The 22,899-nt window shown below is 46.7% G+C and overlaps 1 protein-coding gene and 1 long non-coding RNA gene across 57 annotated transcripts in view; one reads left to right on the top strand and one right to left on the bottom strand.

Moving 5' to 3' along the window:
* Window positions 1-22,899, top strand: part of LOC128928810 (uncharacterized) — an 84,332-nt gene that overhangs the window by 59,018 nt on the left and 2,415 nt on the right. Inside the window, exons 6-7 of one of the 7 annotated variants that reach the window (XR_013522351.1) lie at window positions 8,098-8,205; window positions 11,726-12,051. The exons of 1 other annotated variant lie outside the window; for it this stretch is intronic. This is a non-coding gene — a long non-coding RNA (uncharacterized LOC128928810). Of the gene's footprint in view, window positions 1-1,437; window positions 1,587-8,069; window positions 8,206-11,725; window positions 13,681-14,185; window positions 14,307-22,899 lie in introns of those variants that run through there. 5 more of the 7 variants (XR_013522341.1, XR_013522352.1, XR_013522345.1 and 2 more) reach the window with 5 other exon arrangements.
* The window catches only part of MTMR3 (myotubularin related protein 3), a 132,030-nt gene continuing 113,963 nt past the window's right edge, over window positions 4,833-22,899 (bottom strand). For 26 of the 50 annotated variants that reach the window (XM_078337825.1, XM_078337891.1, XM_078337822.1 and 23 more), the window contains 10 exons: window positions 20,114-20,309; window positions 19,107-19,292; window positions 16,203-16,373; window positions 14,850-14,995; window positions 12,049-13,450; window positions 10,498-10,608; window positions 9,948-10,036; window positions 9,161-9,187; window positions 6,951-7,032; window positions 4,833-6,590 (listed from right to left, as the gene is read on the bottom strand). In XM_078337825.1, the coding sequence (XP_078193951.1) occupies window positions 6,471-6,590; window positions 6,951-7,032; window positions 9,161-9,187; window positions 9,948-10,036; window positions 10,498-10,608; window positions 12,049-13,450; window positions 14,850-14,995; window positions 16,203-16,373; window positions 19,107-19,292; window positions 20,114-20,309 (2,530 nt within the window). In that variant the 3' untranslated portion in view covers window positions 4,833-6,470. Of the gene's footprint in view, window positions 6,591-6,619; window positions 7,033-9,160; window positions 9,188-9,947; window positions 10,037-10,497; window positions 10,609-12,048; window positions 13,451-14,849; window positions 14,996-16,202; window positions 16,374-19,106; window positions 19,293-20,113; window positions 20,310-22,899 lie in introns of those variants that run through there. The other 24 variants (XM_078337914.1, XM_078337915.1, XM_078337903.1 and 21 more) reach the window with 6 other exon arrangements.

The raw sequence follows: 22,899 nt of genomic DNA, 5'->3' as shown, positions 1-22,899 counted from the left end.
ATAAAAATAAAACGCATATGAACTTGTTTTTCTTCAGCTAGTGATTCATTTGTAACTTAGTGCAAAACTCAGACTGGAATGCTTCAAATGTTTACTCCCGTAAGGTGGAAGCCAGAACAGGGTCTAGTTTGAACACGCAGTGGAATGGAAGTGCTGCCTGGCTCTGATTGTTCGAAATGCCTGCTAGAAGCCAGAGACAGAAATGCCATCTAATTTCACAGGACAGTGGGAAGGAGAATATTACTAGGCCCCCACCTTCCCACTCCGTTTACATGCCAAGTGCTCTGCTTCAAGATGAGGAAATGTTTCAGAGTTCCTCATACACCCACAAGCAACTTGGCTGGTGCTGCAGGGCTAGGATCCCACCCCAGGACTGTGGGCTCTAAGACATAGGTGCTTTCCACCAAACTGGTGGTTTTCAAAGCAACTTTTGTGGCACTGCTTCAGGAAAATTTGTCCTGATACTAGTAATGTCCTGATAAATATTAATAACCATCTTTATGTACACTCAAAGGTTTAAAACACATTCCCTGAGGCTGCTTGAGACTTCACTGTAAGGTCTCCATTGCTGTATGTGGCCTTTGCAGGGGTCACTGACTGGGAGGGCACCATCTTAGTGCTATGATCGTTAGGCCCAGGGCCATCTCAATCCTGGTGGCCCTGACCATGGAGTCATTTTAGTGCTTATAAACCTTTGGGTATCTCTTATCTGATATATGGATGATAAAGACTGAAAGCCCATTTTGGATATTCTTCTATTAATCCATTTTTTCAGGCATCTACTTCAGTTTTGTCAATAACAAGAGATTGCAGGCAAGCTGTGACTACCACCATTTGCAACCACTTACCTATAAAACTCAGATTTTATAAAACTCCCCCCACATTGTATAACTAAAACAAAATCCAGAAATAAATTGGATGCTGGGACAGTTCACAATGGACCTATTTGCACTAATGAAAAATGCTCCCTCCCCGACCCCACTGATTTAAGATGACAAACCTTGATGATTCATTTTAATAATATATTTATGTATTTGAAAGGTTAAAAACAAAAACACTGGATTAGACTATCACAACCTTTTGATTTGAAGGTTAAGAGGGAGAAAAGGGCTCATATTTCAAGCCTCATGATAGCAACCACCTAAGCTCCTCTCCAAGATTTCAATGAGAACCAAGTTAATATAGCTATTTACATAAGGCTTTCTGGACGCCCAAGAGCACAAGAAGGGGGTTAGGAGTCAGGAAAGTTTTGGGTTTTTTTTCCTTTTTCAGATAGGGTCTTGCTATGTTGCCCAGGCTGGAGTGCAGTGGTGTCATGGCTCACTGCAGCCTGGAGCTCCTAGGCTCAAGAGATCCTCCCAACTTAGGCTCCCAAGTAGTTGGGACTACAGGTATGCACCACCATGACTGGCTAGTTTTTATTTATATTTTTTGTAGAGACGGGTCTCAACATATTGCTGATGCTGGTCTTGAACTCAGGCTCATGTGATCCTCCCACCTCAGCCTCCCAAAGTGCTGGGATGACAGGCGTGAGCCACGGCACCTGGCCAAGAATGACTTATTAAATTTTGCTGTTAACTCATTAATAATCTGGAGGTCTTTGGCCCTCTGAGCCTCAATTTCCTCAGTGAAAAAGGAAGAGACTGGAATAGTGATTTTCAGACTTTTAAGGAACAAAACCTTTCTTCGTATGAGATCTTACTTTTAAGTCTAATAAAGCTTTGAATGTTCCTCAAGACTCCCTCTCCACAATGGCCCCACAGAACAGTATGAAACCCGTGGAAGTAGGTGGTCTAAGGTCGTTCCACCTCTAAACATCAGGAATCCACGTTCCCCGCCTCTGGAAGACAAACAGGCCCCGCCCCCCCGACCCCCTCCTCACTGAGAGCCCCTCTCTCCTAAGAGGCTGAACTGATTCATACCCTGACCTAAGACTGCATTACAGCACTGGCAGGAGAACCACAGTGACAACCCAAATCCAGGGCTCAACAACTGTCTGTGGGTGAAAATGACAGATTTATTCAACTTAAATGGTCATCGAGGCTACAGCAGAATCAGTGCTGTTACAACAGGCAAGCACTACTGTCAGCAGCAACACATGGTTTACTTCAACAGCGTCTGAGCCTCATAGGTTTTCATTTAAAAAATCTTATAAGCCAGCTGTAAAGCTGTTAAAGGCCAATTTTAAATGCCAATGTAAAACAAATTTCACTGAAAATACAATTCAAATATAACTGCTATGAGCACTGTAAGAAAACTTGACTAATAACTCAGAGATAATAGAAAGACTTTAAATGGTAAATAAAATAGCAGCATTTAAAAACTTGGTAACTCATTTCAGAAGATGCCCTTCCCCTGCCCAGACCCTTCACGCCTCCAAACACCTGCCTAGGCTAGGAGAGTCCTGTTCAAGCAGGGAGGCAACTGGTATCTGCAGAGAACATGCATCAGATGAACTCTACACCAGCTGAGAGGAACAAGACCTCAGTGCAGTTATGTGCTAGGGACAGCAGGACTCGTGTTTAAGTGTCAGAGGCTTAGAAGGGTCAGCTCTGAACTAGAAGTCTCACCCATCTGCTCCTGCCTTTGAGAAATCTTGTCAGTAACCTCAACTTAGAACAACCTCCTTGAAAATGTGACTAACAGCTGAGACTCCTGCCGCATTATCCAAAACACCAGTTGGATGGTCTTTGCCCCACAGTCCAGGGCCCATTTTAAATTCTACTTTTAGCCCTCACCTAATGCAATCAGATGGATACAGCTGCAGCCCTGGCTGGGGACAGGCCACTTGAACTGGCAGCAGCTAAATGAAATCCTGCAACAGCACCTCCAAATCAGCTCTCATTCTTAAAAGATCAATACAGGTCAGGGCTAGAGTTAACTTCAACAGGCATGGGATCTCCTAGCCTCATGTGCAAGCAGACAAGTATATCAGGATAATACCTTTAATTCTCACCTTGATGTTTTTTAATAGCCAGAGATTGTTTAACAGGTCCTCCAGCACCTTCTGTTCATTCTCCTTTAGACTTACCAAGTAACATAATTCACAGAATACTCTTTGCTTACATTAGCATATGAGCAAAATTTCTAGAGGAAAACTTTTCTGTACGTCCTGGAGAATCTCAGTGGATTAAGGCAGCTGTAACTTTTTTAAACTGCAGTTACGGAGGCGAAGATATAGAAAGAAGGTAATGAGAGTGCCAGGATAGGAAAGTTCTGAGATGAAGACAACCTGGCATCTCAAAGTCACAGTTCGTGCCCTGTTGTTTCAGACCAAATTCCCTCTGCAGCCTGAAGCAAGCTGGCCTTGCCCTCAGAGAACTGCCCTTCTCCAGATGCAGCCACCTCCCTCAGGGCAATTCGCTGCCTTGGATCCTCACTGGACCTGCCTCGCCAGCCATCTTGGCTCTTCATCTTCCTACCCCCAGAGCAGCTTTCCATTTAGAGGCTCTCAACAGCCTTGCTAGGCCATGCCAGTGTTTTAATTTGCTGAGGACTAGCCCACAGAAACAACAGTGGCTGGGTGTGGGTGTACACACATGCTGGCTATGGCACAAACTCAGGTTTTTCATAACATGGTCTGAATACACAGACTGGGCTCCCTGGCGGATTGAAGGTAGCTGAGGTAGTGCCCTCTCCTTCCACAGAATGACTTTTTTCAAATGTCTGCTGGGTGGCACAGCTTTCAAACTAGAACAAGCTCAGCTAGTCTTAGGTCTTTGTGTACTTTAGGCAGAGGGTGCATTCAAAAAGTGACCCTATAGAGACTGCCCCAAAGAGTGATGGCCCCAGGGGGCTCTGAGCCACCAGCAGGTCACTCTGTGGATCCTAGCCAACTCACCGCAGATGTTGGGCTGACCACTCAAGCCAGACACCCCTCAATACCAACCTTCCTGAGGGAGGAACGGCATAATGTATCTCACCCACAGACCCATGGGATGGGAGGGATGCCCAACAGCACTGTAGGGTGGATCATGAGGTCAAGAAATCGAGACCATCCTGGTCAACATGGTGAAACCCCGTCTCTACCAAAATTACAAAAAATTAGCTGGGTGTGGTGGCGCATACCTGTAATCCCAGCTACTCAGAAGGCAGGAGAATTGCCTGAACCCAGGAGGCGGAGGTTGCAGTGAGCCAAGATCGCGCCATTGAACTCCAGCCTGGGTAACAAGAGCGAAACTCCGCCTCAAAAAAAAAAAAAAAAAAAAAAAAGTCTACCTCTGTGAAGAGCAAGAACTAGTATTGAAGTGACTATAGATGCCACAGCCCTGCCAGAAGAGCTAAGGAGCAGAGGTTCCTCTAGTGTGGAGAGGGCAAGAAGGAGACTTCTAGTTGACTGTAACCCAATCACATCTAATTCCATTTCTGCCCCCAGTTCTCTCTGCCCACCCACAGTCTTATCATCCAACAACAACAGGTAGAAGCATTCTCTCACCCTCACCCCACATCTCCTTCCACTCCCCCCACTGAAGGGGCCAGAGTGCTGGCTGCCAAGATTAGAGCAGCAGCTAAAAATGGAGCCTGAGGCGAGAGGTAGTCGTAATTCCTACTCATGTGCAACTCTTCGGAGAAGGAAGAACAGCTGCTGGGTCCGATGCCTGACTGCTTTGCCGTTTTAGCTTGGGAGATTTTAGGAGCAAAATCTGTGTTCAGTGCTTGAATATCATGGCGAGGGTCCTCGCCAAGCTCTAGAGTTGGAAGGAAATCTGTAGCTTTCCTTTGCCAAAGGTCGGATTGCCAGCAGCCCCTCAAAAACTTCGGTTTGAGAGGGAAAAAGGATGAAGAGGGGACAAATCACAGGGCAGAGAATTAGAAAGTGTTAGCAAAAGCTACCATGCGGAACACTCAACTTTATTCACTTTATTTATATATTTAACAATTCTAAAGTATTTACTTCTTGCTTTGACAAAAAAATTAAAAATATAGGAGCACTGACTCCTCTTTAGGAGAAAAGGGTTATATGTACAGCTACAGAGAGTTACGGTTCCTCCTTTAACAAAGGAAAATATTAATAAAAAAGTGCTTCATTGATCAAAAAAGGGCTAAGAGCTGCAAGCATTTATTCACACTGTACATCAGACCCAAGAAACCCGTATCATAACCTCTTGGCACCTGTCACTAGGAACTGCACAATCTTCAATTAGACCAACTTTTCCCTACCTGCACGACTAGGTGACACAGAATGTGGAAAAGAATATATGCTGTTTCACCACAAACTCTGAGCAACGTGTTGCTGCTGGAAGTCATAGACACGCTCAGATGCTCTGGGCTTTGCCTGGACTGACAGCACCACGGAAGGCTTCTGGGCCATGCCTTAACCACACCCAGGTACGCACAGGAGCCACCTTCCTGAGACACAGCTTGCCCTTGGGTCAGGGAACTGCTACCAAAGGAGAAGAGGAATAGAGGGCAGGGCCAGAGCTTAAGCCTTCCCTGACCTTATCCCTAGCCCTCACCATGATCCACCCTGTCACCAGTTAGCAGCTTTCAGCAGAGCCAAGCATAGCCTCCCCAAGAGGGAGGGCAGGCACAATACAGGGATGCCAAGATTACAAAGCACAAACCTAACTCTTCTCCAGCCTTTCCGACGCCCACCTCCACCACAAATATTCTTGATTTAAGGCTGTTTTTGGACCCTATCAAAGCTCACTGAGGAAAGGTACCCCGAATCTCCTCCAGGCCATGTCACTGCTCTAAGTGGCCCTTCACTGCTGGCCAGCAGCCAGACAAGTGGCCACTCAGACAGCCAGGAGTGGGGAAGAGGGACTGTTCAGTCCTCCTTCCTGTTCCGAGAAGGAGAAGGACGAAGGCTGATTGTAAAGGGACCTGCTTCCCTTTCCAGGGGCTTGTAACTCTAAAGGCTGATTCTACCCCTTAAAGGGAAGATCCATGATTGGTTTGGTTTGGGAATGGGGGATTTCTGGAACCCTGAGTCTGGATTTCCCTGTGCTGGCTGAGGAAGAGACTGTTGAGGGACTCAGGTGTGCCTGGGCTCAGGGTAGGCTTTGGCCTTGAGTGGATAACCATTTTGGCCAGTCTGTACTCATGCCTGAGGGTAGGAAGTGCTACACAGCCTAGCCCAGGGAAGCAGCCCCCTGAAAGCAAACGGAGCCCAAGGCAATCTGGGTCGAGTTAAAAATAAAATCCCATGGGGGATAACATGATGGCCACCCACTCCTAGCCCCTTGCCTGCCTCAAAGGAGCATACACTTTCCTTTCCCAAAGAGGGATATAAGGGGATGCCATTTACCATGTGTCCCTCCCTCCAAACATCAGCCCCATTTATCCATCTGTGAGGGGACTGGCTCAGCTCCTCACAGGAAGGAGATGATGCCCAGGGCAGTGCTCCTGGGGAATACAGACATGCTTCCAGCCTCCCCAGCAGCAAAGGCTTCCCAACCAGCTCTGATGTGGCGGTGGTGTGAGGAATGGTTGCTTGTTAGCCCTGGCTTTCTTCCCTACTTACTGTCTCATATCTCCATACTCCTGGCTCTGACCACTGTCCTCCCACCTGGAAGAAACAAGCCATCCCTCGGTGTCACCTGACAGCAGGCAGCTCGGCAGTTACAGCGGGCCTGGCAACCTCCGGTCTTCCATCAAAAAAAAAAAAAAAAAAAAATTAACCAAGGGAGAGTTTCCTTTTTTGAAGGCAGAGAAGGAAGATGGAAAAGGTAGGGAGTAGGGGGGACAGGAAAGAAAAATCAATCTACAATCCAGTGGTGCATCCCAAATTTCTGTCACTCTGTACAGGTGGTTCCACACCCCCATTCCAAAGTGCACGGGCCTCTCGGTCTGCCCAGGCTGTTTGGGCCTTTCACAGGAACAGCAGCATGGCCACTGCCCACCCAGGTCACTAAGCTTCAGTTGGAAGTGGCAGCAATGGGCTTATCCAGTTCAAGGTCAATGCTGGAGCTTGTAGGATGTAGGCTGCTATAGCAAGACTTGCATACTCGACTGGGTTCAAAGAGCTGCTGGCTGGGAACTGGAACCTTCTGGTTACAACAACTGGAGCAGAATACGTTCCCACAATTCCTTGAGATAAGAAGAAACAGAAGAATGTTAGTTTTGGCCAGCAGGTATGCAGTAGGGAAACCAACTCCAAAAAACAAACTTTGCTGTGTATAATTTGCATGTGCTGGAGCTCCTCGAGATCAAATCCTTTCATCTCTCTAGTCTAGGAACAAGCTGGGTAGGGAGGGTGTCCCTACCTAGCAAAGTCACATGTCACTTTCACTTCGGGGCCAAGGATATTTGGCTGCCTCACCACTCAGACTCAAGGCTACCAGGTATACAGAAGGATGCTGCTCAAAAGAGATCTGCGAGAATACATGGGCCTAACAATGGGCTAGTCCTGATCCAAAAAAACCGTGGCCACACCCACCTAGGCAATGCCCTCTGTGTAGCTTGTGATCACAGAGGCCAGGCTCCTCAAACAAGAGAAACAACTACCCAGCCTCACTGGGAGTAAGGAGCCTTGGCCAACGGCCACTTCTCCAGAGGATCAAAGGCAGCAACATGGTAGATAGACAGCTGCCATTTTGGACTGCTCTGCTGGCAGCATGCAAAGCCAGGGATAAGCAGCCTGTGATGCATGCTCAGAGGGTGAAAGAGGAGAGGTGGGAGGACAAGAACAAAGATGAACACACGTGCACACACACACACCCTTTATTAGACAGGTGTCAGTCAATTATGGCTCGCTCCCCGATCCATGCATCTCCAGGGAAAACCAGAGTTCTACCAGAAGGCAGGAATGCACTCAGGCCCCAGGCCTCCTCCTCCTCCTCCTCCTCCTCCTCCTCCCCTGAAAGCTGGGTTCTGGGGCATCTGTGCAGCACAGGTCTGCACCCCCAGGCAGATGCCCATCGGAGCTAACAGGAAAGGGAATTTGCAAAGAATGAGTTTCTGCCCACCTTACAACTCTGCGTTTGCTGGGCCTTGAGGTACAAATCAATCGCAATGAGCCTAAGAATAAAACTCCAAGGAGCCTGACAGCCCACCAAAGACTGGAGGAAGGCAGCTTCTCAGCCAGCATCACTCTCTAACTTTCTTTTATGCTGTCTGGAATGCAGACTCACTGCTGAATTTGGGATCACTTAGGCACAGGAGGAGAGAAAACTGAAGACCATTTGGGAACAAAAGAATACCACAAAAGGAAAAGGTGGGACATGGGGCAATGGAAAGAAAAGAAAATTCATCATCTAAAATGTAAGTACTTCATAACTATTTCTAAAAAATATGAGTCAGCAAAAACCTGTAGTTATACAAAAAAACTTCCGAACATCTACACTTCTTTACCATCCCTGCTGGAATTCAGCTCAAAAGCCTGACGTGAATTTGATGCTTTACTTTTTTTTTTTTTTGAGAAGGAGTTTTGCTCTTGTTGCCCAGGCTGGAGTGCAGTGGTGGATCTTGGCTCACTGCAACCACTGCCTTACAGGTTCAAGCAATTCTCCTGCCTCAGCCTCCCAAGGAGCAGGGATTAAAGGCACACACCACACGCCTGGCTAATTTTGTATTTTAGTGGAGATGGAATTTCATAATGTTGGTCAGGCTGGTCTTAAACTCCTGACCTCAGGTGCTCTGCCTACCTCAGCCTCCCAAAGTGCTGGGATTACAGGTATAAGCCACTGCACCTAGCTGATGGCTTCTGACTTCTTTCAGAGGACCCTGAAAGTCACTAAGTGCAGTCTTTCCTTAAAGTCTTCCATGCTAAAAACAATCTGGAAAGATCACCTCTGTTCAGTCCTGGTCTCTTTGAAAAAAAAAAAGGTGGGGGGAGGAGCAGTGATGCTGTTTGACGTGGAAATTACTAGTGTTATTATTCTGGCATCTCCGTAAATCACTGACCCAAAATAAATAGCTCTGAAAACCCAACTGACTCCCCTACAAGATCAAAAGAGAAGCACTACTTCTTGTTACAAGCAAGATGGCCTGGCTGACCTGTGACCAAGAGGGGAGCACATGGCTGCAGCCTGACTCACCCTTGATGGTCTCTCTTCACTTAGCTGCTTTGAATCCCCTCAAGCCCACCTGCCTGCCTGTGCACCCAGGACCCAGGCTTCACCCTAGTGAGTGCAGAGAGGGGGAAGTGATAAGAGTTAGTGTGGAGAAGTTATTGGAGATGTGCAGACATCACAGGCAGGTTGTTGCAAATGCTCACCACGTTTGATCAACACGGTCAGTGTCCCTGCAAGGAGGGGAGAAAGAGCTCAGAAGAGAAGCCAACCAATGATATCTAGGCTTGGGGTGCAGGGTGGGGAGATATGTGTCCTAGAAGCATCATTACTAGGCAAAGAGGTTGTTCCATTTTCAATCCAGGGTCACTCATGTGAGTGAGCTATGGCATGATTCAGATAAACTTACTATGCTAAGAACACTGAACATCCGCCACACAGTCAACACTCTGGCTGGGGCAAAGCATCCCTAGTAACTCACTTCCCCAACCCAGAAGGAAAAAGAAGTCAGGAACCTTAATAATTGGAACACTGGCCTCAACTGTCCCTCCTACTACCCAAACTACAGCTGCTCACCAATGGCACAAGGGAATACAAGTGTGGAGTCAGGGAGCAGGAAAGGAATAGGAAAATAAAGTTCCCTCCCCATCACAGGAAAACTGGTTTTGCTCATAGGAGCCATGTTGAATGGGAAGCAATGTTATACTGGGAATAAGAAATGGTGGTTTCAGTGGTGGCTGTTGTTCCACCAGTCTGGGAAACCAAACAAAATGCTATTTGCACATTTCAAAATTTAATAGCGATAACTCTGAACAAAGATGCCAAATGCAGTTTTGCAAACACCAATTTCAGAAGCACAGAAGATGAGACCATGAGTCTGCCTCAGACAGAACACTGCCAGCCAGATGCCCACAACCCTCTACTCTACAAGCGCTGTGGGCCAACCCTCAGCCTTCACACTCAGCTCACCCTAGCACACCCCCTCAATGGTACCTGCAGTGGTGCTTCCTGCTGGCAAGCCAGAAGGCACTGTCACACGCATAGCAGTGGGCGGCCAGGTGGTCAGGGAGCCAACGGGTCATCTGCAAAACAAGACGGGGCCAGGTTACTGACAGGAGATGGGCCATCCAGCTGGAGCCAGCAGAGCCATGCTGGGGGCAGCAAGAGTCACAAGGACCACATCGGCTCCAGCCCAGCAGATCTGATGTCAACAGTACAAGAAAGGCGTCCAAATCGTTTCCCTGGAGGGGACTCCAATTTCCCCTGAGATAAAGCAGCAGGCAGCAGCACCCTGGGTCACTTTGAGAGCTGGCAAGGCTCTAGTTCATAGAGGCAATGAAGAGGGAGGGTCAATTTGCCGAGTCTGCCTGGTTCAGAAATCCTAGGCTTGATGTGGATTCCCAAGAGCTGAAGTACCAGAGGCTCAAGGCTAGCTGTGCTGTGAGGTGCTTCCTTGGCCAGGGACACAGGATGGGAATGGGGGTGGAGAAGAATCACGAAACAGTTAAATGGATGGCACTCAGAGCAGGGGCCGAGCCTGTACCTCCGTGTCCTGTTTATCCACCTGCTCCCAGCTGGCTTCAGAGAAAATCTCTGTGCTGCAGCGAGACAAACAGCTCTGATCCAGATTGTTTTCCGAGTCGGGGATTGAAGTCTGTTGGCAAACAAACACAGCTGAACAGAATAAACCTGGTCTCCTCCCAAAAGAAGAAAAGGCCTGGTGAAGGGAGCACTGAGGACTCTGGATGGGGCCGAGTGCTAGGACGGCTGAGTCTGCAGATGCATTAGCCATCAAGAACTGGGATGAAGAGGTGCAGGGATGGGCCTGGGCTCAGCTGGGAGAGGGATACACAGGTTGTGTGCAGTGACTCTGGAATAGAAAGACTGGCCTCAGGGTTCCAGAAAGTGAGTGAGAGAGAAGTGACCAAAATGGAATGGGAATTCTGTATGTCAGCTGCTCCACTGGGCCTGTCAATCCAACCCTGCCCGCCACTTAGTTAAAGCTGAGTGCTTTCAGCATGCCCTCCTTTTCTTGGAAGGATTCTCTGGGAACATAAAAAACTATCATTAGCATGAAGGAAAAGCCAAGAAGTCACTTTGAATTGAAAGTCATTGGATGTGCCCGCCTTTAATGTACGCTGACCACTTGAGAGCCAGGCTCACACTTGTACTTGAATGGCCTGAGTCAAGTGCCCAGAGAAGAAAGCACCTCCTTGAGAACCTACCCTCTGGTACCCCCGTTTACAGCCCCCAACCCCTATCAGAGCTAACTCCTCAACAGTGCTAGAAACCAGTCCTTTCCCCCTTTCTACTGCCAGCATCTGCCATGGGGTGGCTATAAATATTTGTTTAAAAAGAACTAAATCTGGCCGGACGCAGTGGCTCATGCCTGTAATTCCAGCACTTTGGGAGGCCGAGGTGGGTAGATCACCTGAGGTCAGGAGTTCGAGACCAGCCTGGCCAACACAGTGAAACTCTGTCTCTACTTAAAATACAAAAATAGCTGAGCATGGTGGCTCATGCCTGTAATCCCAGCTACTCAGGAGGCTGAGGCAGGATAATCGCTTGAACATAAGAGGTGGAGGTTACAGTGAACTGAGATCACACCACTACACTCTAGCCTGGGTGACAAGAGTGAAACTCCATCTGGGGAAAAAAAAAACCTAAACCTTCAAAACTATAGCCCACGTCTGGAAGGGGTAATACTTTGTAGTTACTAAGGTAGAATGGGCATTAAAATCTGACAGGAATAACTTGGCATTGCCCTACAGGGTCATTCTGCCCACGGGTTCAAGCCCTTCTGAAGACTTGTGATCCCGTGTCTGAGAGATCTGATCAACCATGGAGTGCAGGCTAAGTCTCTTCCTCTCTAACAGCCTCAACAGGACATCTGTGGAAAGCAAGCAAAGCAGAAAACAGGCAGGCTGCCATCACTGTGGTGGAGGCTCATCTCCAGCCTCTCTCAACAGGGCAACTCTGGACCTTTCCAATCCTTTAACAACCTGTACCAATCACCATGCCCTGGGCACCAAGGGCACTCAGCCTCAGTGTGCCCTGTCTCCTTGGGCAGGTAGGAATACCACAGCCTACTCACCACCTCATCCCCAAAGTCTCCATTGAAGCGTAGCGAGCTGGTCAGGTACTGGCTCTCTAGGCGACTCTTCAGCTCCTGGACTTGTTTCTTCAAAGTTTCTACTTCCTGCTGGTGGCCTGACTCAATCTGGCGCAGGCGCTGTTGGATCGTGTCCGTGTACACTGGCATGCCATCATCGTCCAGGTGGCTGCGGGAAGGCTGGTCGGGGCTGCTGGTTACAGATGGCCTCCCTGAGTGGCTATGCAGCCACTTGTGGTGCAAGTTCCTCGAGTGTAAGTGGGCAGAGCTACAGCTCATAGCAGACAGCTGACGGCTCAGTGAGTCCTTGCTCCTCCCAGCCTCCCCATTGGCGCAATGCCCATTGGGTGTGGGGTACTTCTGGAGGGTGATAAGACCTGGGGGCTGCTCTGAGGCCCTGTTTTCAGTCTCTGGGGCACCATTGCACACAAGCCCCTCTTTACATTCGGCTAAAGGCAAGGCACAAGGGGAACGTGTCAAGCTGAGAGTGCTGCCAGGGGAAGTCCTGTGCACCACAGACCCTGCTTGGGGCCTCTCGACCATGCTTTTCTCTGAAGGGCTGGGTTCCATGGTTTGGGGAAGCATGTCCTTGCCACTATTCACAAGGTAAGGTCTATGATGGCCTTGGGACCCACTTTTTGACTTCACCTTATCTTCCAACATGTCTGTGGAACTGTCCACGTTTGGTCCTCTGGTCTCAAAAGGGACTTGGGAAGACAGCAGAGAACACAACTGTGAGGTACCATAGCCAACTTTTGCATCTACTGGATTTGGAAGAACTGCTTCCTCCCTACCCTCTGTAATCTCCTCTGTTCGAAACTGCTCCACAGGGTCCTCCAGAAAATCCTCTCCCCTGGGGGGAACCTGGAGAGAACTGAGGAGAACACTGTGCCCACCCTGCTGTTCAGAAATACCCTGTGAAAACAGAGGCAGGCTCATGCCTGGATGGCTCTTCAGAGCAGTATCACCCAGTTCTGGATCTTGGTGAAGTCCAATGGCTGAGGCCTCAAGTGTCTTCCTCCTGCTCTCCTTTTCTAAGAGAGAGTCCTCTTTAACCTCCTGCATCTCGGTGCCTGCCCTGTGAGCAGGCTCCTCTACTCCACTCTCCTCTTTGGTGGCCTCCTGCAAGATGTTCTCCATCTGCCCCTCGGCTACTCCAGCTGCAACAGAAAGTTCGGCACCCCCTGGCACTCTGGTGGGCTTCCCCAGGCTGTCAGCAGAAAGGGGATCCTCTCCAGGACCAGCCAGGCTGCTCAGCTCTAGCGAGCGCCGGTGCTCCTGCCACTTCTCGTTCAGGCTGGGGTCGCTGCAGCGCCGGCTGGCCAGAGGCACTGTATTGTCACAGGCTGTGGTCAGATTGTCAAATGATCTAGTCTTTGGTAGCCTAAAGGAAAGGAATTTGGGAGAAATGAGAATCTTGGAAGGTGTTTCTAGGGAAATAGGAGACAACAGGGTTTAACAAGCAGTTGTTTCATAATTGGGTCCATTACAGCTACTCATGAAGCTGCAGCATCTCTGGAGCAAGGCCTAGACTGCTGGAGCAGCAAAGCTCCTGAACAAGTCCTTCTAGTGTGCAGATCTCCTCTCACACTGCCTCCACCCTAGGCCCCATACATACAAATGAGCTAACAGCAAATGCTATTTTTTTTTCTTTTTTTTGGAGATAGTCTCACTCTGTTGCCCAGGCTGAAGTGCAGTGGCACAATCTGAGCTCACTGCAACATCTGCCCCCCCAGGTTCAAGCAATTCTGCCTCAGCCTCCCGAGTAGCTGGGACTACAGCTGTGTGCCACTATGCCTGGCTAATGTTTTTGTATTTTTAGTAGAGATGGGGGGTTTCACCATTTTGTCCAGGCTGGTCTTGAACTCCTAACCTCAGGCAATCCGCCCACCTCGGCTTCCCAAAGTGATGGGATTACAGGCCTGAGCCACCGCGGCTGGCCTGCAAATGCTATTTTCAAAAGACGTTCTTCATGATGCTGCTGTGTTTCTCAGCGGATGGCAAAGTAGCATTGGTGTTTCTTGATATTTTAAATTGTGTTATCTATCATTCTGAATTTAATAAAGCTAATTCTCAAGTGACAAAGCCAATTTTTTTTTTTTTTTTTTTTTTTTTTGAGACAAGGTCTTGCTCTGTTATCCAGACTGGAATGCAATGGATCTTGGGTCATTGCAACAACCTCCACCTCCCAGGCTCAAGCAATCCACCTGCCTCAGCCTCCCAAGTAGCTGGGACTACAGGTATGTGCTACGAGATGTGGCTAGGTTTTGCATTTTGGGTAGAAACAGGGTTTCCCCATGTTATCCAGGCTGGTCTGGAACTCCTGGGCCCAAGTAATCCTCCTGCCTCCACCTCCCAAAATGCTAAGATTATAGACATCAGCCACTAAGCCTGGCCCAAAACTAAATTTTCTATTATCTGACAGCATCTGCCTTTTAAGCCTTGGAAGACAAATCATGGTAAATAGGCAGGAGCAGAGTGCGGTGGGGAAAACACAAACTAGGGGGTCACAGAAAACCCGAAGGATTTGCTCTATCACCGAGGAGCTGCTCAGTGCATACAAAAAAACCATGAAGCAACATGGCCCAACTCACTCCCAGACACAAGGCTCTTACAGCCTTGTAACCCAGAAATCCTTATACCTTCCCTGAAAAAACTGCAGACATCTAAGAAAGACACTGTGGACCCAGATAACGTCATGATCTCTGACCATCCCTGGACATGCCCCAACATAGGAATATACCCACAGACTGTCAGGCCTGTGGCATCACCCCTGGGCTCACCGGCTCAGGGGGGTATCATCAGGGCTGGTGCCTGGTGCTGGGTATGGCGCACAGCTGTCGTCCACAGGGGTGGTTGGGGATGGGCAGGGCAGGTACACTGCACTCCACAGCATCAGGTTACGCACATGGCACACAGGGTACAGCACCTGAGGAGGGGGGAGGACACAAGTTTAAATATGTCCCAGTAAGTCTTCTAGGATATCTGGAAATGAGGATCAAGAGCAAGTACCCAGCTGGAATACCCAACAGGGCTGACAGGATCTCCACGAAGAGTCAGCACCAATGGATGCAGGTCTATCCCAAGAGGACCAATAAAGGACTAGACATTTTATATGGCCAACATTTTCCTCTTGAGAGCATGAAAATCTAGAAGATTGTTTTAGATCCCTTTCTCATTAATAGTTATTTCTTAGGTCACCTTCAATGACTGACTTTCGTTGGCTTGATTTGTTGCTTTTACTGTCTAAGAAAGTGAGTCATTCTGTTACTCACTTTCATGGTGATTGTCCATCCCACTGGCACAGAAGCTTGGCTTCAGGAGATACTGTCACACCCATTTTATAGGCTCATTTAAATTAATCATGTGAAAAGAAGGAAATTTTTCTTCTTCCCCAGAAGGCACATTGCAGGGGAGAGACAAGCAGCTTAAATCTTTTCTTTGACTACTTAAATGTAATGAGAACCATGTTAATAGTCCAAGAAATCAATATAAACTCTGATTAGCCTCCTTTTCATTTCTTTAGGGTTTAAGATGCATTCTGACAAAGATAACATTACTATGAAACTCACACACAGGTCTATATGCCTCCTTTTCTTTGCTTAACAGAAGGCATTCATTCCTTTAGGGAACAAAGTCTTGAAGGCCCTGCCAGCTCTTCATGTGAGCAGAGAATCACAGTCAGACGCACATACCAATGTCAAACAGTTTTCTGTGTTCCTTCTCTGCGAGAAGCTATAGGGGATATCATTGCTTACTGGACACTGGGAGGGTGCTAGGGGCCTGGTGGCAGCTCCTTCTGAGCTATCAGTACATCAGGAAGCAACTTAAGTGCCTCTCCCATAAGACAAAACATGCTAGAAATAAGCTCTGGAGGCAGAGCCAAAAAAGATTCATGTCTAGGGTGGCAAAGTAGAGATCTGTGTTAAACCAAACCACCCTCAGCAAGTAGTCATCAGAACATCATCTTCTAAGCAAGCCTTCCTCAGGACAGAGTTGTAGGGGAAAAATGAAACCAGTCCATCCAGAGACAGAGATGCCTTCACAAAAACAGTCACTACTCAAAAAGGCTCTCATATGTCACCAACCCCAGATTCCTTCTGCTGACCACAGTGAAAAGGCTGAAGGATACATACGGCTTCTGACTGAGAGGAATACAGTAGATTTTTGAAAGGCTTGTTGCCTGCCCGAAGAAGTGACCACACAGAACACGTCCGTTCCTGAGTATGCTTTTCCCCTCTCTCCTTGGCATTGTTGCACAGGAATGTGCCAAAGAGGCAGGAATAGGTATGCTGCACCAGTTTCACCTATCGGAGTCCAATGAAGCACAAATTAAGCAATCAGGCATGCATTCTCTGAGAGGTCAGCTCAGCTGAGCCACCTTATCCCGACATCCCTGAGAACACTTTACTCTATCAGGACAGGGGAACCCAGTAAGCCATGCAGTAGCCTCCTCTTCCTCACATCACCGATTCTAGGACCCGACCCCAACCAACTGAGTCAGACAGATTGTTGGTACTCTCATTCCCCTTAGCTTCCCTGATAAACAGTCAGATTCTGAATTAACGGCCACCCTCACAAGCACCAGAGCATATGAACTGGGTACAGGAGCATGTCAGTGTACACCTTAAGCCTGAGCTGAGAGGATACTTGTAACACTACTTGTTCATTCGACAAATTATTGAGCATTTCACATGCCCCAGACATGACTAAGATGCTGGTCATGCAGCAATGACTGGCAAACTCTTCTGCCCTGTTGGAGCTTGCTCTAGTCATAGGTAAGAGTGACCAGTGCTGTGGAGAACAGGGCAGACTGAGATGGACAGGACATGTATGGGGCAGTGCAGGATGGCCTCACTGGCTAGAACCCAATGAACATGAAAGAGCAGGCATGTGGGTATCACACTTTAAGGACTTTGGCTTTTACTTTGTGTAAAATGTAAAGGTTTTTAAGCAAAGGAATGACAGTCTGTCTGATGTTTTAGAAGAGACTCTATGCTGGGATGACTCAATTGGAGCAGGAGATGATGGTGGCTTGAACCAGTGTGGTACCAATAAAGGGGGCAATAAATAAACAGGTTTTAGACATATTTTCAAAGCAGAGCTGTAGAATCTGACTGAATGTGAAAGATAAAAGAAAGAAGAGACCTGGGGATGACAAAGAATTTTGCCCTAAACAAAAGGAGGGATGGAAATGCCATATGGTGAGAGGAGACTTCTGGAAGATCAAGTTTGGAACATCAAGTTTTAGAGTGAGGAAACACAGAAATTAAGAATTAAGTTTTGGACAAGTGCGGTGACTCATGCCTGTAATACCAGCACTTTGTGAGGCTGGGGTAGGAGGATATTGTTTGACCCCAGGTGTTTTAGACATGCCTGAGTAACAAAGCAACACCCCATCTCTACAAAAATAAAAATATCAGCCAGGCACAGTGGTGCACACCTGCAGTCCTAGTGACTCAGGAGGCTAAGGTGAGAAGATCACTTGACTCGGAGTTCAAGGCTGCAGTAAGCTGTGTTTGTGCCACTATACTCCAGTCTGGGTGACAGTGAGATGCTGTCTCAAAAAAGAATTAAGTTTCGCATTTATTAAGTCCGAAATAACATTAAGACAGCCAAGCGAAGATTCCTAGTAGCCATATTAGATATGTGAGGCTGAAGTGGAGAGGTCTAAGCTGAAGGTGTATAAAAGGAACTCATCAGCCTATAGATCGCAATTAAAGCCACTAGAATGAATGAAATACTTAGAAGTATAGATGGAGAAGCAGCCTGGAGGCTGAGCAATGGGGCATTCCAACATTTAGAACTGGGTGTAGTTTACAGCTGTAATCCTTTGGGCGACCAAGGTGGGAGGTTTGAGACCAGCCTGGGCAACACAGTGAGACTCCATGTCTATTTACAAAAAAAAATTTTTTTAATTAGCCAGGCATATTGGCATGTGCCTGTGGTCTCAGCTACTGGGAAGGCTGAAGTGGGAGAATCCCTTGAGCCCATGAGGTTAAGGCTGCAGTGAATTATGATCATACCGCTGCACTCTAGCCTGGGAGACACAGCGAGACATTATCTCAAAAAAAAAAAAAAAAAAGAAGAACGAGGGTTAAAAGGAATCGGCAAAGGAGGCAGAAACAACCAGCCAGTGAGCTAAGAGGAGAACTAAGAGCAAGGAAGTGCTACAAGTCAACTGAACACAGCATTTCAAGGAAGAAGTGGTTAAACTGTGTCAAATGGTAATGATGGATCAAAGGGATGAAGACTGAGAAACCATCACTGGATTAGTGACATAAAGGTCACTGGTCATTTTAACAAGAGCAGCTTTGGTAAAGCTGTGGGGTGAATGCCTGATTGAAGTGGGTTTAAGAGAATGGAAAGAGGAATTTGAGATAGCAAGGACAGAAAACTTGAGGAGCTCTGCTGTAAAGGGGAATAAGAGAAATGGGATGATGGCTAGAGGTAAATGCAGGACCAAGAATGGGTTTTGAAAATATGGGAGACAATGCCACTTTTTTATGCTGAAGGTCATGCTCTGATACAGAGGGAAACGCACTGATGCAGAAGACAGAGAAGAGAAATGCTGGAGCCAGCCAGCACAGCAGATGAGAGGGAAAGAGAGCTGGTGTGCAGGTGGACAGAGGGGCTGGAAGAGGACAAGGATAGTGCACCCTCCGTCAAAGGAGAGGGTGCAGAGGGTGCAACACAGACAAAGGGGGTCTGGCAGATGAATTGGAGAAAGCATGGTCCAGTCATTCTGATTGCTTCTATTTCTAACTGCTATTTAGGGTTTCTACCATCCCTTTAAAAAAAAAAAACAAAACTAAGTTTAAAACAACTCAAGGACTTTATGCAAATCTGGTATACCTGGATTTTCTCTTATTGAAAAGTAAATAGTAAAACTATTTACTTAAAAAAAAAATAGAAACAGGAAAAAAATCACCTCTATTAAATTCTAAAGAGGCTGTACAGTTTCATGTGAGAACTGGCCCACTAACATTTGTACTGACCCTCCTTCAAATTGAGAAGGTCCCCAAAATGAAGAAACTCACAAGGAATGCTTCATTGAACTCAAAGGAGCAAGGAAATTGCCTCTGAAGCTGATGAACACAGTCAAGCCACTGCAGAAACACTGGGCAACGTTCATTCAGATCATCCGAGTTCTCCCCATGACCACACCGGTCAGCAAATTTATGGCCAAAATCCAGCCACTCCATTTCCACGAGGACCTGGAAACCCTGCAGGGAAGCACCCAGGAGAGATCAATTGTGCTAGACTATCCAGACTATGACAGTCCTGAGCCTGGTGTCACAGAAAGCAATCCCCTCTAACAGCCTCCCAGAAAGCCCACCTCACCTTGCCCTTGCTCTATCCCTGATAAGGCACACACTTAGGGAAATTTCCCAATTCTCTGAACTCTATTCCATGATGACTAAAATGGTACTAACTGCATTTATCTAAGCCTTTCTTCAATCTGTTTGTATTTTTAGCCTCTTGAATTCACTATATAAAAACCACACTTTTCCCCTCAATTTCTCTTTCAACATTTCTGCCTCTGGTGTTATACTAACAAAGTCAAATTTGTAAAAATTCTTCCACAGTCCAGGTTTAATAAGTATTTGCATATATTTTAGGGTACTTTATGATTTTTTTCCATCTTTAACCCAACAGTTATTTCAGAGTAGAGCTGCTTCTCCACAGGACACTTTGTGGTAATAGCTAGCATGCCAATATCCTTTTACAGATACCTCATTTTCCTGAGGTAGCTAAAAAGTTTTCTAAGTAGATAGACTGCAAAGGAAAATATGGCTGTATTCTCAATACCTTGTTACCCATCATCTGCCCCATTTTAAGAGGTGCAAGAACTGTAAGAGAAACCACCACAATTCAGCTCATAATATAAAGGAAAAATGATCAAAACAGAAATTTCACTTTCTTTAATGTAATCACCACCCCCAAAATTGGTAATATCACTCCAGAGGGGTGTGATATTACCCCCCCTGCCATCCTCACCCCACTCATCCTCAAGTACCAACTCCTACCATCTGGATGCACTCACCTCTATGGTTCGGTAATAAGGGTCCAGCAAGAGCTTAGCCAATGCCACAATCTGGGGGGTGCGGTCCCAGCCATCTGAGCAGTGCACCAGCACTGGCCGCTGATCCTGATCCACAGCATGCACTACCAGAAGCGCTGATTTCAGAAGCACAGACAAGTGATGGAGCCATTTTGTGCTTTCAAGAGCTGACAGCCAACTATAAAAACAGGAGGGGATTAGGAAATGCTGATTTTTACGGATTTACTGCATCATGCTCAAGCTTGTCAAATTACAAAGTAATTCCCAAAGATTTCTCTCCCCAAGTATAACACCGCCAAAACAAAAAAGCCTGTGTGTTTATAAAGCATGTGTCAGGATGAGACCCAAGTCCTACTATACAATAGAGAAGAGCGTTAGAAACAGGGGCTGCAATTAATAGGACCATCTTTTGTTCCAAAATCTGTATGGATGATTTCGAAGACAAAATATTTGATATTTTTCAGTTCAGAAAAGTGGCTCTTTCTGAAACCTTCTCCTGAAGGAAATGTAGCCACTTCTGAGATGTAAAACAGAAGATATTTAATAATCAGTAACTATGTTCAACAAGTTTTCGGAAAAAAAAAAAAAAAGTAAAGAAAAACTCATGAAGACAAATATGTCTGAAATATAAGCTGGATGCCATATACAAGAATGGTATACACAACATTGCCTATGACCCAGACTGTAACACCTACCTCTGTAAATGTTTACTGACTAAAACCGGATGGGCCCAACCTGATGATTTATACTCACACAAATTAGTGCATCCAATGGCCACATAATATTCCCGAGCTCAACAGACTGGATTCAGCAGGGATCTATAACCCTTTTTTTTTTTTTTTTTTTGAAAGACTTTTAGGGGCCAGGTGCAGTGGCTCATGCCTGTAATCCCAGCACTTTGGGAGGCTGAGGTCAGCGGATCACTTGAGGTCAGGAGTTCAAGACCAGCCTGGCCAACACGGTTAAACCCATCTCTACTAAAAACAAAACATTAGGCCAGGTGTGGTGGCTCACGCCTGTAATGACAGCACTCTGGGAGGCCAAGGCGGGTGGATCACCTGAGGTCAGGAGTTCAAGACCAGCCTGGCCAACATGGTGAAACCCCATCTCTACAAAAATACAAAAATTAACCAGGCATGATGGCAGGTGCCAGTAATCCCAGCTACTTGGGAGGCTGAGGCAGGAGAATTGCTTGAACCCGGAAGGCAGAGGTTGTAGTGAGCCAAGATCATACCACTGTACTCCATCAAAAAGACAAAATAAATTAGCTGGGTATGGTGGCATGTGCCTGTTATCCCAGCTACTCAGAAAGCTGAGGCAGGAGAATCACTTGAACCTGGGTGGAGGTTGCAGTGAGCTGAGATTGCGCCACTGCACTCCAGCCTGGGTAACAGAGCGAGACTGTGTCTAAAAATAAAAAAAATTTTTAAAAAGAACTTTAGGAATATCATCAGCCCTTGCTATCTGCCCCTGGAGAACAATCACAAGCTAATCACACTTTTTTTTTTTTTTTTTTTTTTAAATAAATAAAGACTGGGTTTCACCATGTTGGTCAGGCTGGTCTTGAACTCCCAACCTCAGGTAATCCGCTCACCTTGGCCTCCAAAGTGCTTGGATTACAGGCATGAGCCACCACGCCCGCCCTTTTTTTTTTTTTTTTAACTGTGTTGACATTTTGTTTCTTGTGATTTCCCTCACCCCTCCCACTCCCTAAAAAAAGAGTTCTGATTTTTCCCAAATGTGATCAGATTTGTAGTTAAAATCACAAGTCAAGCCTTTCAAACAATGAGTCGGAGGAAGGAATAAACACGTCTGTCAGGGGACTCTGGGAAGGTTATAAAGGCCTACTAAACCTTGCAGAATAAGTATGAATTCTTAAGATAGTCTAAGGAAATGGGGTCTTTCCAGGCAAACAGAAAACAATGCAGTGCGTAAGTATTGGTTCTATATGCATTTGTTTGGATTACCTCAGAAGGCTAACACTATGTCTTAGTCATAACTGTACCCCCAGCACAGAGCCGAGCTTACAGTAGGGAGTCCCACTGTTTAATGAACTGTAAGTCTGTTATGGGTAAAAATCCAATCTTAAGACTTTCTATTTCCTAGCAGGTACCTGAGAAACATTTTTTTCTGATGGATCAACTGTTTATTTTCATTCTTCAAATATTCTTGAAAGGAACTAAAAGATAAGTCTTAGTAGAACAAATACTAAATTATCTCCTAGCCCGTGAAGAAATGGTAAACAAGAGAACCAGTGTGAGGTTCTCTTGACCTAACTATTATTAAATACCACTTGATGTTCTCTGTGACTAACAAAGATGTACTCCAAAAATCTGCCAGCCAGGGAGGGGCTGCTGAGAGACTCCCCATTCCCTTGTCCTATTCTCAACCTGCACAAGAAGCCTACTATCCCCTCATCCTCCACAGCCCCAAAAACAGGCCAGGGGGCCTACTTACAGCTGTCCCATCACTGCTACAGCTGCTTTTTATCCATGAGGGAGACTTCAGTGCAGCATTATGATTTGCTGCCAAATACATAAAAGCATTGCCTTCTACAAAATCCCCAAGACCTTTAAGTGGACCAGGCGAGGGCTAATTCTATCTTTTTGACTCTGACAGCTCTTTAAGAATTTTAATCTATGGAAGGTATTGGGGATCATGTCGTGTTGATTACATCTTTCATTTTATTGACAGGAAAACTGAGATATACAGTAATTAAGCCCCTTGGCCAAGGTCACACAGTTTGTGGCAGATCCACTGGGTCCTTA

Source organism: Callithrix jacchus, chromosome 1 (assembly GCF_049354715.1).
Source record: "Callithrix jacchus isolate 240 chromosome 1, calJac240_pri, whole genome shotgun sequence".
In the NCBI taxonomy this organism is placed as follows: Eukaryota; Metazoa; Chordata; class Mammalia; order Primates; family Cebidae; genus Callithrix; species Callithrix jacchus.
The sequence above is the reverse complement of the archived record's forward strand: the minus strand, read 5'-3'. Positions and strand labels throughout refer to the sequence as shown.